At 42.3% G+C, this 14,038-nt stretch overlaps 1 protein-coding gene across 1 annotated transcript; it reads right to left on the bottom strand.

The window, feature by feature from the left end:
- Nucleotides 1–699: 699 nt before the first annotated feature.
- Nucleotides 700–12,476, bottom strand: fam98a (family with sequence similarity 98 member A). The gene is made up of 8 exons (XM_047350858.1): nt 12,323–12,476; nt 11,021–11,169; nt 10,348–10,482; nt 8,611–8,792; nt 8,335–8,415; nt 8,123–8,239; nt 6,248–6,415; nt 700–1,870 (listed from the first exon to the last, which is right to left on the bottom strand). Exons 1-8 carry the CDS (start codon nt 12,358–12,360, stop codon nt 1,268–1,270), a joined length of 1,473 nt encoding a protein of 490 aa, XP_047206814.1. The 5' UTR covers nt 12,361–12,476; the 3' UTR covers nt 700–1,267.
- Nucleotides 12,477–14,038: the final 1,562 nt, after the last annotated feature.

Below are 14,038 nucleotides of genomic sequence, written 5' to 3'. Positions count from 1 at the left end.
CATACCCATCACGGATTTGTTAATGATTAAATCATTTTCCAGGCAGATTTGCAGTTAAAGCATAACAAAAGACTGATTTGTAAGAACAACTTCCAGGTTAAAAATATATATATATCCGTTTTTATTTTCCCCCAGTCGGTCGTGGCAGATGGCTGCTCACACTGAGCCTGGTTCTGGTTCTGGTGGAGGTTTCTTCCTGTTAAAAGGGAGTTTTTCCTCTCCACTGTCGCTACATACATGCTCAGTATGAGGTGACTGTCCACTGTCTCTACATGCTCATCCAGGAGGAGTGAATGCTACAAGTCACTGACTGGATGCAATCTGCTGGGTTTCCTTAGATAGAAAAACTTTTTATCCAATTTGAATAAATAACTGGATCTGACTGCACTGTTTGATAGGATTAATTGGAATGTATGAACCTGAATTGCAATCTGTATGATACAATTGATTTGACTTTGTAAAGTTGAGACGACATGTGCTGTGAATTGGTGCTAAATAAATAAAACTGAATTGATTCATTTCACAACATGGCACCTATGGCATTTTTTGAGGTGTGATTACTGCTTGTAGTTTTTTTTCATTTTTAAATTTTTTTTATTGAAATCAGCCATTAGTGGTAATCTAAGTCAGGGTAACTACTGTTGGTTCAGATACACTTCTGCAGCTGAAATGACCACAATACTAAATGAGAAAAGTAGATCTTTTTTAAACTTTTAATCCTCATTGATACATCCACACATTCCAACATTTCTAGTTGTATCCACACAGCTGTACAAGTTGGCCTCTTTCAAATAAGTAACAAAGGGAATTCCAGCCAAACATACTTAAATGAACCCCTTTCAAGTAATCTTTGATTTCAGTGACACTTGTGTAGTACTGATGTGCACTGTACACAGTAGGTGCACAAACACTGACACGCAAGGAACGCTTTCTGTGTTAAGGAAGAACTTTCAGTAAGGCTGATTAACTATCAGGATGAGGTCAGCACAGCAGAGTCCAGCTAGTTGAGTTATTTAAATAGAGCTGTGGGGCATCAACAATTATTAATAAGAAAAAAATGAAAACATACCAGGATGCAGAAGATTATACCTGCAACCATTTAACAGTCCATAGAGAATATGTGATCTAAATAAAAATATGTAGTGTTCATATTTCTGGTTCAATAATTTTCTTGTTTGCTGAAACTATAACATGGATAAGGCCTTTCACTGAAGTTCATGGATTCAGTGTTGATGTGATCTCTGCTGCAATGCCCCACACTGCATCTTCAACTGGTGTAGTGTCTGCCTTGATTGAAGCCGGCTTGATTGTAGTGCTGCCCTCCCTGCTGGAAGAACTGTTCAAACTGTCCTCCTTGATTAAAATTCTGACTCCCTCTACTGCCCCAGCCACCTCCTTGACCTCCTCTGCCACCTCTTCCCCTGCCCCCTCGGCCTCCACGGCCCCCGCCTCTTTCCTGATGCCAGCCCCCGTCCGGGTTATAATTGTTGTGGTAACCCCCACCTCCTCCTTGAAAGCCCGGATCCTGGAAACTTCCTTGGTTGGCTCCTCCTCCTGTGTAACCTCCTCTCCCTCCACCCCCATGATAATTTCCTGCTTCCTGGTAGTGAGCCTGGCTGTACCCACCTCTCCCTCCTCTGCCACCGACTCCTCTGCCTCCCCTGTCTTCATGCCCCCCTCCTCTTTCATAGCCTCCACGGCCACCATACGAAAAGTTATCATAGCCCCCTCTGCTGCCCCCGTGCCCCCCGCTGTAGTGGCCTCCACTTTGAGGGGCATCCTGACGCTTCTGCCATGATGGCATCTCTAGAGGTGGAGGCTCGATCTCACATGGTCTTCCACCCCTGTCTGGTACTCTACCCATCAGAACCTGAGGAGGAAAATAGGATCTTATTAAAGTTGTTGAAACTCTTGCTTCATTAGTTTGTCAGCTAAAAGGTTTTTTGATAAGTGAAATTTGAAGGAAAAAAAAGTGTTAAATTTAAGGCCAACTTTGCATGTCTGGAATCAGTTATGTTCTATTAAAATATAGCTGGTAAACATCAAACACATCTCTGTGACAGAAAAATGTCATTGAATCCGAGTGGGGCATGTACAGGTCCTTCTCAAAATATTAGCATATTGTGATAAAGTTCATTATTTTCCATAATGTCATGATGAAAATTTAACATTCATATATTTTAGATTCATTGCACACTAACTGAAATATTTCAGGTCTTTTATTGTCTTAATACGGATGATTTTGGCATACAGCTCATGAAAACCCAAAATTCCTATCTCACAAAATTAGCATATTTCATCCGACCAATAAAAGAAAAGTGTTTTTAATACAAAAAACGTCAACCTTCAAATAATCATGTACAGTTATGCACTCAATACTTGGTCGGGAATCCTTTGGCAGAAATGACTGCTTCAATGCGGCGTGGCATGGAGGCAATCAGCCTGTGGCACTGCTGAGGTCTTATGGAGGCCCAGGATGCTTCGATAGCGGCCTTTAGCTCATCCAGAGTGTTGAGTCTTGAGTCTCTCAACGTTCTCTTCACAATATCCCACAGGTTCTCTATGGGGTTCAGGTCAGGAGAGTTGGCAGGCCAATTGAGCACAGTGATACCATGGTCAGTAAACCATTTACCAGTGGTTTTGGCACTGTGAGCAGGTGCCAGGTCATGCTGAAAAATGAAATCTTCATCTCCATGAAGCTTTTCAGCAGATGGAAGCATGAAGTGCTCCAAAATCTCCTGATAGCTAGCTGCATTGACCCTGCCCTTGATAAAACACAGTGGACCAACACCAGCAGCTGACACGGCACCCCAGACCATCACTGACTGTGGGTACTTGACACTGGACTTCTGGCATTTTGGCATTTCCTTCTCCCCAGTCTTCCTCCAGACTCTGGCACCTTGATTTCTGAATGACATGCAGAATTTGCTTTCATCCGAAAAAAGTACTTTGGACCACTGAGCAACAGTCCAGTGCTGCTTCTCTGTAGCCCAGGTCAGGCGCTTCTGCTGCTGTTTCTGGTTCAAAAGTGGCTTGACCTGGGGAATGCGGCACCTGTAGCCCATTTCCTGCACACGCCTGTGCACGGTGGCTCTGGATGTTTCTACTCCAGACTCAGTCCACTGCTTCCGCAGGTCCCCCAAGGTCTGGAATCGGCCCTTCTCCACAATCTTCCTCAGGGTCCGGTCACCTCTTCTCGTTGTGCAGCGTTTTCTGCCACACTTTTTCCTTCCCACAGACTTCCCACTGAGGTGCCTTGATACAGCACTCTGGGAACAGCCTATTCGTTCAGAAATGTCTTTCTGTGTCTTACCCTCTTGCTTGAGGGTGTCAATAGTGGCCTTCTGGACAGCAGTCAGGTCGGCAGTCTTACCCATGATTGGGGTTTTGAGTGATGAACCAGGCTGGGAGTTTTAAAGGCCTCAGGAATCTTTTGCAGGTGTTTAGAGTTAACTCGTTGATTCAGATGATTAGGTTCATAGCTCGTTTAGAGACCCTTTTAATGATATGCTAATTTTGTGAGATAGGAATTTTGGGTTTTCATGAGCTGTATGCCAAAATCATCCGTATTAAGACAATAAAAGACCTGAAATATTTCAGTTAGTGTGCAATGAATCTAAAATATATGAATGTTAAATTTTCATCATGACATTATGGAAAATAATGAACTTTATCACAATATGCTAATATTTTGAGAAGGTCCTGTATTGCTGAGGCGGCTTTTCGGAACTGTGGTCGCAAGGTTGTTGGTGCCTGTCACAGCGGCAATCCTCGAACCAGCTGGTGGACTCCGCCGGTGAGGGATGCTGTCAGGCTATCAGGTCTTTTTGACTCCTGTGGGACTCCGGTTTACAGTGGGGAGGGTGTGCTGTTGACCTCAACTCGGGACGTTGTGGGTCGGTGGGCGGAATACCTCGAAGACCTCCTCAATCCCACCGGCACATCTTCCACTGAGGAAGCGGAGCCTGGGGACGGGCTCTCCAAGCTCTGGGACCGAGGTCACAGAGGTAATTAAAAAGCTCCCCGGTGGTAAGGCCCCGGGGATGGATGAGATTCGCCCCTGGAGTTCCTTAAGGCTCTGGATGTCGTAGGGTTGTGTTGGCTTACGCAACTCTGCAGCATCGCATGGAAATCGGGGGCAGTTCCACTGGATTGGCAGACCAGGGTGGTGGCCCCCCTATTCAAAAAGGGGAGCGTAGAGTGTGTTCCAACTATAATGGAGTCACACTCTTAAGCCTCCCTGGTAAGGTCTATTCGGGATTCTGGAGAAGAGGGTCCATCGGATAGTCAAACGACGGATTCAGGAAGAGCAGTGTGGTTTTCGTCCTGGCCGTGGAACACTGGCTCAGCTCTACACCCTCAGCAGGGTGCTGGAGGGAGCATGGGAGTTCGCCCAACCAGTCTACATGTGCTTTGATGACTTGGAGAAGGCATTCGACCGCGTCCCTCGGGGAATCCTGTGGGGGGGTACTCCGAGAGTATGGAGTACCAGGCCCTTTGATATGGGCTGTTAGGTCCTTGTATGACCGGTGTCGGAGCTTGGTCCGCATTGCCGGCAGTAAGTGGGACTCGTTTCATGTGAGGACGCCCCTTTGTCAACGATTCTGTTCATAACTTTAATGGACAGAATTTCTAGGCACAGCCAAGGTGTTGAGGGAATCAGTTTTAGCTTTTTATGGATGATGTGGTCCTTATGGCTTCATCAGCTTGTGATCAACAGCTCTCACTGGAGCAGTTCGCAGCAGAGTGCGAAGCGGCCGGGATGAGAATCAGTGCCTCCAAATCCGAGGCTGTGGTCTCGAGCTGGAAAAGGGTAGAGTGCCGTTCCCGGGTCGGGTGGGCGGTCCTGCCGCAAGCGGAGGAGTTCCAAGTATCTTGGGGTCTGAAGGATCTTGAGTTTCCCCCGTAGGGTGTCTGGGCTCTCCCTTAGAGATAGGGTGAGAAGCTCGGTCATCTGGAAAGTACTCAGAGTAGAGCCGCTGCTTCTCCACGTCGAGAGGAGCCAGTCGAGGTGGCTCGGGCATCTGGTTAGGATGCCTCCTCGATGCCTCCCTGGTGAGGGGAGGGCACGTCCCACCGGGAGGAGGCCCAGAGGAAGACCCAGGACACGCTGGAGGGACTATGTTTCTCTGCTGGCCTTGGAACGTCTAGGGATTCCCCTGGACGAGTTGACCCAAGTGGCTGGGGAGAGGGAAGTCTGGGTCTCTCTGCTTAGACTGCTGCTCCAGCGACCCGACCCCAGATAAGCGAAGACAATGGATGGATGGATTTTATTATATCTTTTCATGGGACATGACCCTTTGACATAATGTATAGCAGTCAGTGTGCAGCTTGTAAAAACAGTGGAAATTCGTTGTCCCCTCAAAATAATTCAATACACAGCCATTAATGTCTAAATCACTGGCAACAAAAGTGAGTACACTCCTAATTTTGGGCACAATTTTGACATTTTCAAAATGAGCAATTTCCCCTCCAAGTGTCATGTGACTCATTAGTGTTACAAGGTCTCTGGTGTGAATGTGGAGCAGAATGGATACTGCTGGACAACTGGCTAAAAGAATAGTTGCCTTGCATAAAGATGGCCTGCGCTATGAGAAGATAACCAACACTGAAACTTAGCTGCAGCACGGTGGGCAAGGTCATAAAACATTTTAACAGCACCGGTTCCACTTAGAAAAGCATTACTTAACTAAAAATGACAACAAAGTTAGAAAACTATTTTTTTTAGCGAAGTATTGATGCAGACTAAAACATTAGGTCCATATGGTCCCAGTCAGTACCTCCCTCACTGTTTTGCTAAAGTTAGCAAAAACGTTGTCTACTGTTATCTTCGCTCTGTCTGCCTTCACTCACCCTGTCTCATTTCTTCCTCTATTTCGTGTAATAATGTGTAAGAGATGTGAGTGGGCCAGCCTAACGCCAGAAAATTATCAACTGAGCAGTTTTTGGGCCGGTCAGTAAACAGAAGAATTTGTATTGGCCCAGAAGTGCACTGTCCCACTGGGCAAAAGCACCAGTCTAGTTCTGGTTCAAAATGAGTGGCACACAGCCAGTTATAGATATACATTTTAATAGACAGTAGTAACATATATTAGTTCCTTCAGTGAAAGTATGATCTTTTGCACAAATCTGGTTTTGTTGGTCCTTCTGTAATGTATTTGCACACAGTAATCAAGGAAAAAAACTACACCGTGACATCCCCTGATTTAATAGGACGGTAAGTGAAGCACTGTTGTGACAGACCCACCTTATTAATGGCACAGGCCGTCTTCTCTCTTATCTTGCCGCTGCTTGTACGCAGGATCTTGGAGATGTCTTGTCGAGCAGCAAGCAGGTGAGCGACAGAAATGTTACTTTTGGTGAGGAGGGCAGAACGCAGCGGCTGGTACACTTTGCTCAACCTCTCAGCTTGGATCTTTAACAAGACATGGGACAAGAATAAAATGCCTTTAGTCTGTATTAATAAAACATACACAGATTTATTTTAACTATATATGGAAGTGAAGGAATTTTGTGGTGTCTCCGGTTATTACATAAACCAAATGTTTCTCATAACTGCTGATATTTTGTATGTCTCCACTGCTATCTTTGACCATTAATTAATTGTGATGAAGTGTTTGAGATGGCTAGCTCCACAGATTCTGTCAGATTCAGCTCTGGGCCACACCAAATGGTTCATATTTTTGTGGGCAAACCATGTCTTAAATCATTTCAGCTGTGTTTTTTTGTCATTGTCACAATGTTTCCAGTGATGCCCGATGCCAAATTTCTCTGCTGACTGCCTATGATCTTGTTAAGAATTTTTATGTGGCTTTCTTTATTATGATGTAATTGACTTTACTGAGTAGGTTGCTGAAAAACACCGTCAACACATAAAGGTGGTGTTAATGGGGATGAAAGCTTTGACTTTTTAAAACATCAAATGAAGACTGCATCATTGTGGCAAAATATTTCAATTGTTGTTTTATCTGACAAAAAATATACTAGAGGTTTTCTTGTGTGTCCTACTGGGAGAAGTGGCTTTCTAACTGGTCTGCATCCATGGAATTCAGCAGTATCCAGTGTGCAGTGTCTGTCTTAAGATGTTACTACTGGGATGAGCCACATTCTTCAGGATGGCCTTGATGGTGATCTTTAGATTATTTTTCACCGTTAACCTTGCCAGTCCAGGTGTCACTCTGAATATATTCCCTGTCTTGAGATGTGGAGCATCTTGAAATTTTAAATACAATGTACTATGACCAGTAGAACTTGTGAGCAGCCACAGGTCCATGACTCGCCAAAGACCAACCCGAGAACTGCTGTTTTTCATTTGCTTAGAAATTGTTTTTAGTATCATAATTGGACACATTTCTATATTGTTTATATTCAGCAAAACCAAGTTATCAAGTTAAAAGTTTATTTTACATCCAATTCTGCCATGGGTATAAATGATTTTAGACCACCAGTTCTTTGGTTTAGCAGTTTAAGCAGGCTAAGGCTGACTGGGCACCATCTCTGAATATAAACGCTTAATAGAAAATTCTCCCCTAAAGAAGTGCTGCAGCTGATCACAATGTTATTAAAATGATCAAATATTTCTGATTAATGAAATGACTAAATATTGTTGAGATGTTGCCATTAAGCAAAGTCATACTACATTTTAACACCCTCACACCATATAACAAGTAACTTATGTCGAACTATTTCAACTGGTAATGTTAAAAGAGGGAAACCTTTTGAAAATAGCCTCAAAAACATTTTGCTTGCTTAAACTTACACAAGAGGCTGGTTACTGTGAGTAAAGTTTTTAAAAACTCCAAAATCAGGCAAAATTTAAACACCTCTAAAGGTTTAAAGTCTTTTGAACAACAAGCCATGTAAAAATACTCGAGTAAACATCTGTTTTGAATATAGAACAGTGCAGTGATGACCTCTACCCACCACCTGTTGCTGTATACGGCTGGACAACCGGCTGAAAGAAGGGTTCTACATTTCAGTATATAAGTATGCAGATAGATTGGTTATGAAGCGTTTACTTCCATTTTCTTATTAAATTAGATTAAAATATATCACTAGAGCCCATAAATAGCAAAAATAAAAAAAAACATTTCAGCTTCCTAATGTTCGGGTGGAGATGTACCTTTGCTCTTTCAGACCAGCCGAAAGACTGTACAGTTACATCAAGACGTTTCAACAACATCTTTCTTCTTACTTCATACTCATTTACCAGAGTTTGGTTAATAGCTTCAATCTTCTCCTGGTAAAAAGGAAAAAAAGGTCGTAAAGAAACATTCATAACATTTCTCTGTGATTCTCAACTGGCCATTATTTGTGTCCATATGCGGAATTTACCATATGCACAGGTCCAAGGGGTTTGTTCATCAGAGGTTCTCCAACATGATTTGGTGGGACCCGACTTACAGCTTCCTTTAACTGAGTTGGAAAGAAAAATATGCAGATGTGTGACTATAAATGGATCAACAATACGCAGTTAAAAGCTTGCTCTTTAGGCATATTTACTGGCTTATACTGTTGATCTAACAGCAAGTAATATCCATCAAACTATGAGCTTAAATAGAATATTCAATCCCATCATAAATATTTACCATTAGCAAAACAAACACAGACCTTTTTCTCAATTCCAGAAAAGAACTGGAACATGGTGATGTTTGATGGAGGTTTGGACATCCCCAATGCCATGCAGATACCCTTGAGTTCCAGGAAGACGGGGCTGCCAGATTCCTGGCCTTTCTTCTGAGGCCTGTTAACAAGGATCATTCTTGACGCTTCCAACTCGGATACTAAAAAGGCTAGAGAAGAAAAAATGGATTTAATAAGATTTAAACTTTAAATAACATCAGTTAAAGTTACACTGTTCAAGAGATGAAAGTTAGCCTGTATTGTTCGTTCGTTCTTTCATGTAGCAATCAACACCTGTTATTCAAAATTAAAATCCATCATCACAATTATGCAATCTGTCTTATTCTCCTGGAAACTTTCCTGGAAAGGTTCCTGCAGAGGAAACACACCTGTTGCCTTCAGGTTTTTATGAAAGATGGGCAAGAAGAAAGTGATTGCTGAAAGAAAGCCATAAGACATCATGCTTGGAATTTGCCCCGAGCCATGAAGAAGACAGAACAAACGTGGGAAAAAGTGTGCTGGTTTGTAATGGAAAACGAAGGCACCCTGAAATCACCAACCCCATGGTGAAACATGGCGGTTGTAGCATCATGCTGTAGGGAAGCTTTGGGAATGTGGTCAGAGTTTATGGGAAGACAGATGGTACTAAATACAGTGCAACCCAGCCTGTGGTGGAGGACAACCACCCTGAACATACAGTCAGAGATACAATGGAAAACAGCTGCATGGTAAAACAGTATTATGGTATACTGGGAAATCAACAATACTGCTTTGAATATCATTATTAAAGACAGCTACAAATTGGCTGTCAATCTTGCAAAGAGAAAATCTTTTATGTTTGTTTTTGTGTGTATTAAAAGTGTACTTCCAGCAAATTCTTCTTCTTCTGCTGCTGTTATTCCTACTCTGAAGGGGTATGTTTTTCTCCACAATGACACCTTCTGTGCAGTTGAATACAGAGAGTGTTATTCACAGGTACAAACAATTATGCACCAATGTCTTGGGTGCAGACGCACGAAAGAGGAGAACACAGAAAAACGTCAGTAGTGTTACTGGAGGGGCAGGGCCTCCGACAGTCAAGTCAATTTTTTTCTCATTTATATCTAAATAATGCTGAGACCACAGATCAAAAAGGAAAAAGGAAATCAACCTTGGTAGTTTGTGCCCGCTTATTGAAACTCTTATGGAGCAAATCTCAAATTTAGCTGCCGATTCATGCCTTGCTCAGAAATGCACCAGACACAGAGACATGCCTCTGCTTTGTCAGCAAGCTTCATTGTTCTGTCATTTTCTTCTCATCTGTCATCTGCTGAGCCTGCTGTGCTATTTGGAGGTCAAGTGACATCCGGTCCTGCTGTGTAGTTCTGGGCTGATCCCTCAACTTCCTCATGATCACTGATGCCCCACGAGGTGAGATCTTGCATGGAGACCCAGACTGAGGGAGATTGACCGTCATCTTGAACTTTTTCTGGATTTTGGTTTTAGATTCCATCACTCACAGTTGAAGAGTATCTATGATATTAATTAAAGACGTCTAGATGCTTTGCAAGCAGGAAAACCTACAAAATCACCGATGTATCAAATACTTGTTCTCCCCACTCTATTAATGCTTTTGCAACCACCTGTTCTCCATTTATTCTTAACCTGGACATCAATATAGCATAAAAGATATATATGCCTGCTGCACTTTGAACTGATATGTTTAGGTGTAGTTAATAAACATACTGATTAGAAGCAGACAGTCAGTTCTGCTCAGAAACCTCTGGGTGATGTCTCCGGTGGTCAGAGTGCTGTAAGGGCAGGCGAGCTCTGACAGAAGACCGCTCATCTCCAACTGGAACCCCTCTGCCTCACTGGGACCTGGAGTGTGAAGCAAAAAAACCAACATATTTCAGGTTGAGTCACAGAAATAGGGAAAAAAACGTTTAAAAAGCTTCTGAACAAATCTCACTGGTATACAATGTGTCAGTTACAACCTTTACTTTAATCCACAAACAACACCATCATCATCAACCATTTGTTGTTAAAAAAAGGTTTCTAAACATTGCAAAGCGCATCAGAATGCTGCCAAAAACTTTCCTAGTGTGACTAATATATTTTCTAAATTCTGTTCCACAATCATTTTAAATTTTCCTCAAATTTATGTTTGTGCAACAACTGAAATAAATAGACATCTGCCCGCACTTTGAATCCCGTTAAACTAAACTGACTGGCAATCCGTCTAGAAATAATATGATATGACTAACATTGTGGAGGTATTAAAAACATGGCTGCCTCAGGATGTTGCAAATGTCACATAACTGAAAAATACAGACACATGACTGCAAGCAGTGCCAAAGGGTAGTGTGCAGCCTGTCTTCTCCAATGCCTACCTTCACAAGAATTGAATTCAACTCACAGTTAGTAGCATGGACATTTTCCTCCAGCTTGTGATACAGTCTGAGTTCTGAGATGATCCAAGCACAGAGCTTGGTGAACTCTGGGGAGGCTGGTCCTCCGATGACAGCAGAATCCAAAGCTCCATCCTCCAATAGAGGGCCCTGATAGCTGTGAAAACAATACACAATTGGCTAAACCACAAGGAATCTTGATTCATTTTAAACTGCAGCTGTCATTGCAGTGTTCCTACACATAAAGTTAATGTTCCACACATGAATTAAGTCAATTAGCCCATTTGAATAAATACAAAATTCCCTGGATGGACGGTAGACAATCAGATAGACGGACAGACATGAATGAATACATAAAGAATTGATAGATGAAGCATGGATGGATAAAAGATACCAAAAATGGATAAATGAATAGATAATAGATAAATATGGGTATAATTAAAGCTGGATGAATGGATTTCTGAATACTAGATAAAAAAGGATGGATGGATAAAAGATATAAGATGAACAGATACTCGAAGATGGATGGATGGCTGTGGATAGATGGATAAAATTATAGATGGATGGATGAATAATAGATAAAATGGACAGACAATGGACAAATGGATGGATGAAAGGTAAAATGATGGGCAGATGTACAATTCGCGATGGCTTGAGAGCTAATAGATGGATGGGCAATTAAGTAAAAAGAACAGATTGATACTACTTGATAAAAAAAAGATGGATGGGTGGATGATTTCAAATGTATCCAGACCTAGAAAATACTTCCACACAGCACTGGACAGAGATATAAGTGGTGTTTCATGGGGACGATAAGAACTGGTCCGTGATTCTTGACAGGCACCAGCAGCAATAACCCGTTTGAATTTTGCCAAACGATAAGCATGTACAGCAGAAAAACCGTCTTCTAAACTACGATGACTTCCATAAACCCACTGCATATTTCTGTATAGAGGTTCTTCTCTATGAAAATGGACTGTTAGAATCTATCCTACTTTACAGAAATGTGACTCTCAGCGAAGAGTGACAGGCAGGCAGCGGGGCAGCCCGAATGAAGCCATTCTAGGCACTAAATTCTCCTGACGCAGCTTAGCGCAAAACACCTAAACCGAAATGAAGCTCAGCTTTCACCGCTAAAGAAACCCTGAACATTCACCCGAGGCATACATCACCTTCTAACTGATGTCTATGCCAAGTCAGATTAGTTTTCAGAGCTATAGAATGCAGCGGCTAGCTAAAAGAGGACAGACAGCAGAAAGCTGTTTTATGCACACAGCTCCTCTTGCGGGAGAGAAGCGTTGTTCACTTACCCTAAATCTTCCAGCGAGACGAGAATATCATTCTCCATCTCAAATAACTAGAATGAAAGCAGTGTTACTGCGGGAGAGTTTTCACACAGCCACTCAGCCGTTACACGTTGGATCCCCCTTCTTCGTTTTGTTTAATAACAGTTGGAAAGCACCGTGTTGGTGCATTACCGCCCCCTTATGCTTCATCAAATGTGTTGCGCATCTCCATTCAATTCAATTTAAAGATACTTTATTGATCCCTGAGGGGAAATTAGAAAATTCTCAGACTATCTCCATCTGTACTTGATTTCAGACTCTTTCTGGGTCCGAAGCAAGTCATTACAAGGGGGCCCTCCAACAGTGTTCATTCCCCTTATGTAATAAACTGTATTTGAAGGAAAATAGTATGTTATCAGTTAATAAAAATCTTAGAAGTCACAAATACAAGCACTTTGCTGGTATTCCATCTTTCTGATTAAGGAGGCAGGAGATGCAATGTCCATAATTCCACAAGAGGTGGATGTACTTGAGGTAGATGATGCCTGAACTGTTTTGATAAACAAAGAAACATGACATATGATGTCAAAACTGTAAAAAGATATGGCATATCTTAACAATAACATGTTATCAATGTTGTTTTAAAGGCATCTTCATAATAGCATTAAATTTCCCAAATGCAACATTTCAATGTTTTTTTGGCATAATTTTAGCTTTCATACAACTTTTATTTCTCTGTACAGGGAGAATGTAGGACTTTGACATGGTTTTATTGCAGATGACTAAACGATGTGTAGAAGCCTACATTATTCAATGCTATCTTGTATCATACCTGTACCCATCATTGAGGATAAAGCAGGTAAGATTAGCTATTTGGAGAATTACCAACTCATAGCCGTAGCTAGTAGTCTGTCAAAAGTCCTAGAAAGGATTCTGTTAAATAGGAGTTCGTACTACGGTGGCCGGGGGGTGCAAAACACTTTTACAAGTACCGAAACAAATTTACATTTCAGAAAACAAATTTACATTTCAGAAAACAAATTTACATTTTAGAAAACAAATTTACATTTCAGAAAATCAACCGGAAAGGGAATGTACCAACGCCGAGGCTGTCAGCCTCAGGGGCTGCATCCTTCGAAGGCCGTATTTGTAGGCCGATTACGTTACAGCGCGGCGACGAAGGCTGTCCCAATTCATGAATCATTCCGAGCAAATGCTGCCGACAAATGTGTCCTTATTTTGCCCGATTTGAAGGATGCGTTGTGAGTATCCTTCGCGGCCCATCATTTCCCATCATTCATTGCGGGTCGAAGCGGATTGGTCAAGCAGGGGAAGCCATGGCGGACCATAGCAACAAAAGCTGTGAGTAAATTGTGGAAAATTACACTTTCTGTGACACAAATTAACTTCTACAATGTTTTTAGTGCGGGAATATAACTATGTATACGTGAAATATCTGCTTGATTTATCTAGACATCGCTTAATTTCAAATGTGCTCCGACGTGTTCGGAGTTTTCCGTTCCCGGCGTAGTAACCGGCTCGCCTCGCCAGCCCTACCGGCGGTGAGGTGAGCTAGCCCGGTAGAGATCTGACCGGACTATCGGCACTAAGCTCCCGCTGGCAGTCATCACAGTGAACGTTTAACACAAGTGATTTCTAACAGTTTATGTTATTATTTTAATTGTTACTGAAAATTGATTTAATATTTCAGGTGATATTAAGGTTAACCAGAATAAATGG

The sequence above is a fragment of the Girardinichthys multiradiatus genome, chromosome 22 (genome assembly GCF_021462225.1).
Source record: "Girardinichthys multiradiatus isolate DD_20200921_A chromosome 22, DD_fGirMul_XY1, whole genome shotgun sequence".
NCBI classification, from domain to species: domain Eukaryota; kingdom Metazoa; phylum Chordata; class Actinopteri; order Cyprinodontiformes; family Goodeidae; genus Girardinichthys; species Girardinichthys multiradiatus.
Note: the sequence above shows the minus strand (reverse complement) of the source record. Positions and strands in the feature narration are given on the sequence as shown.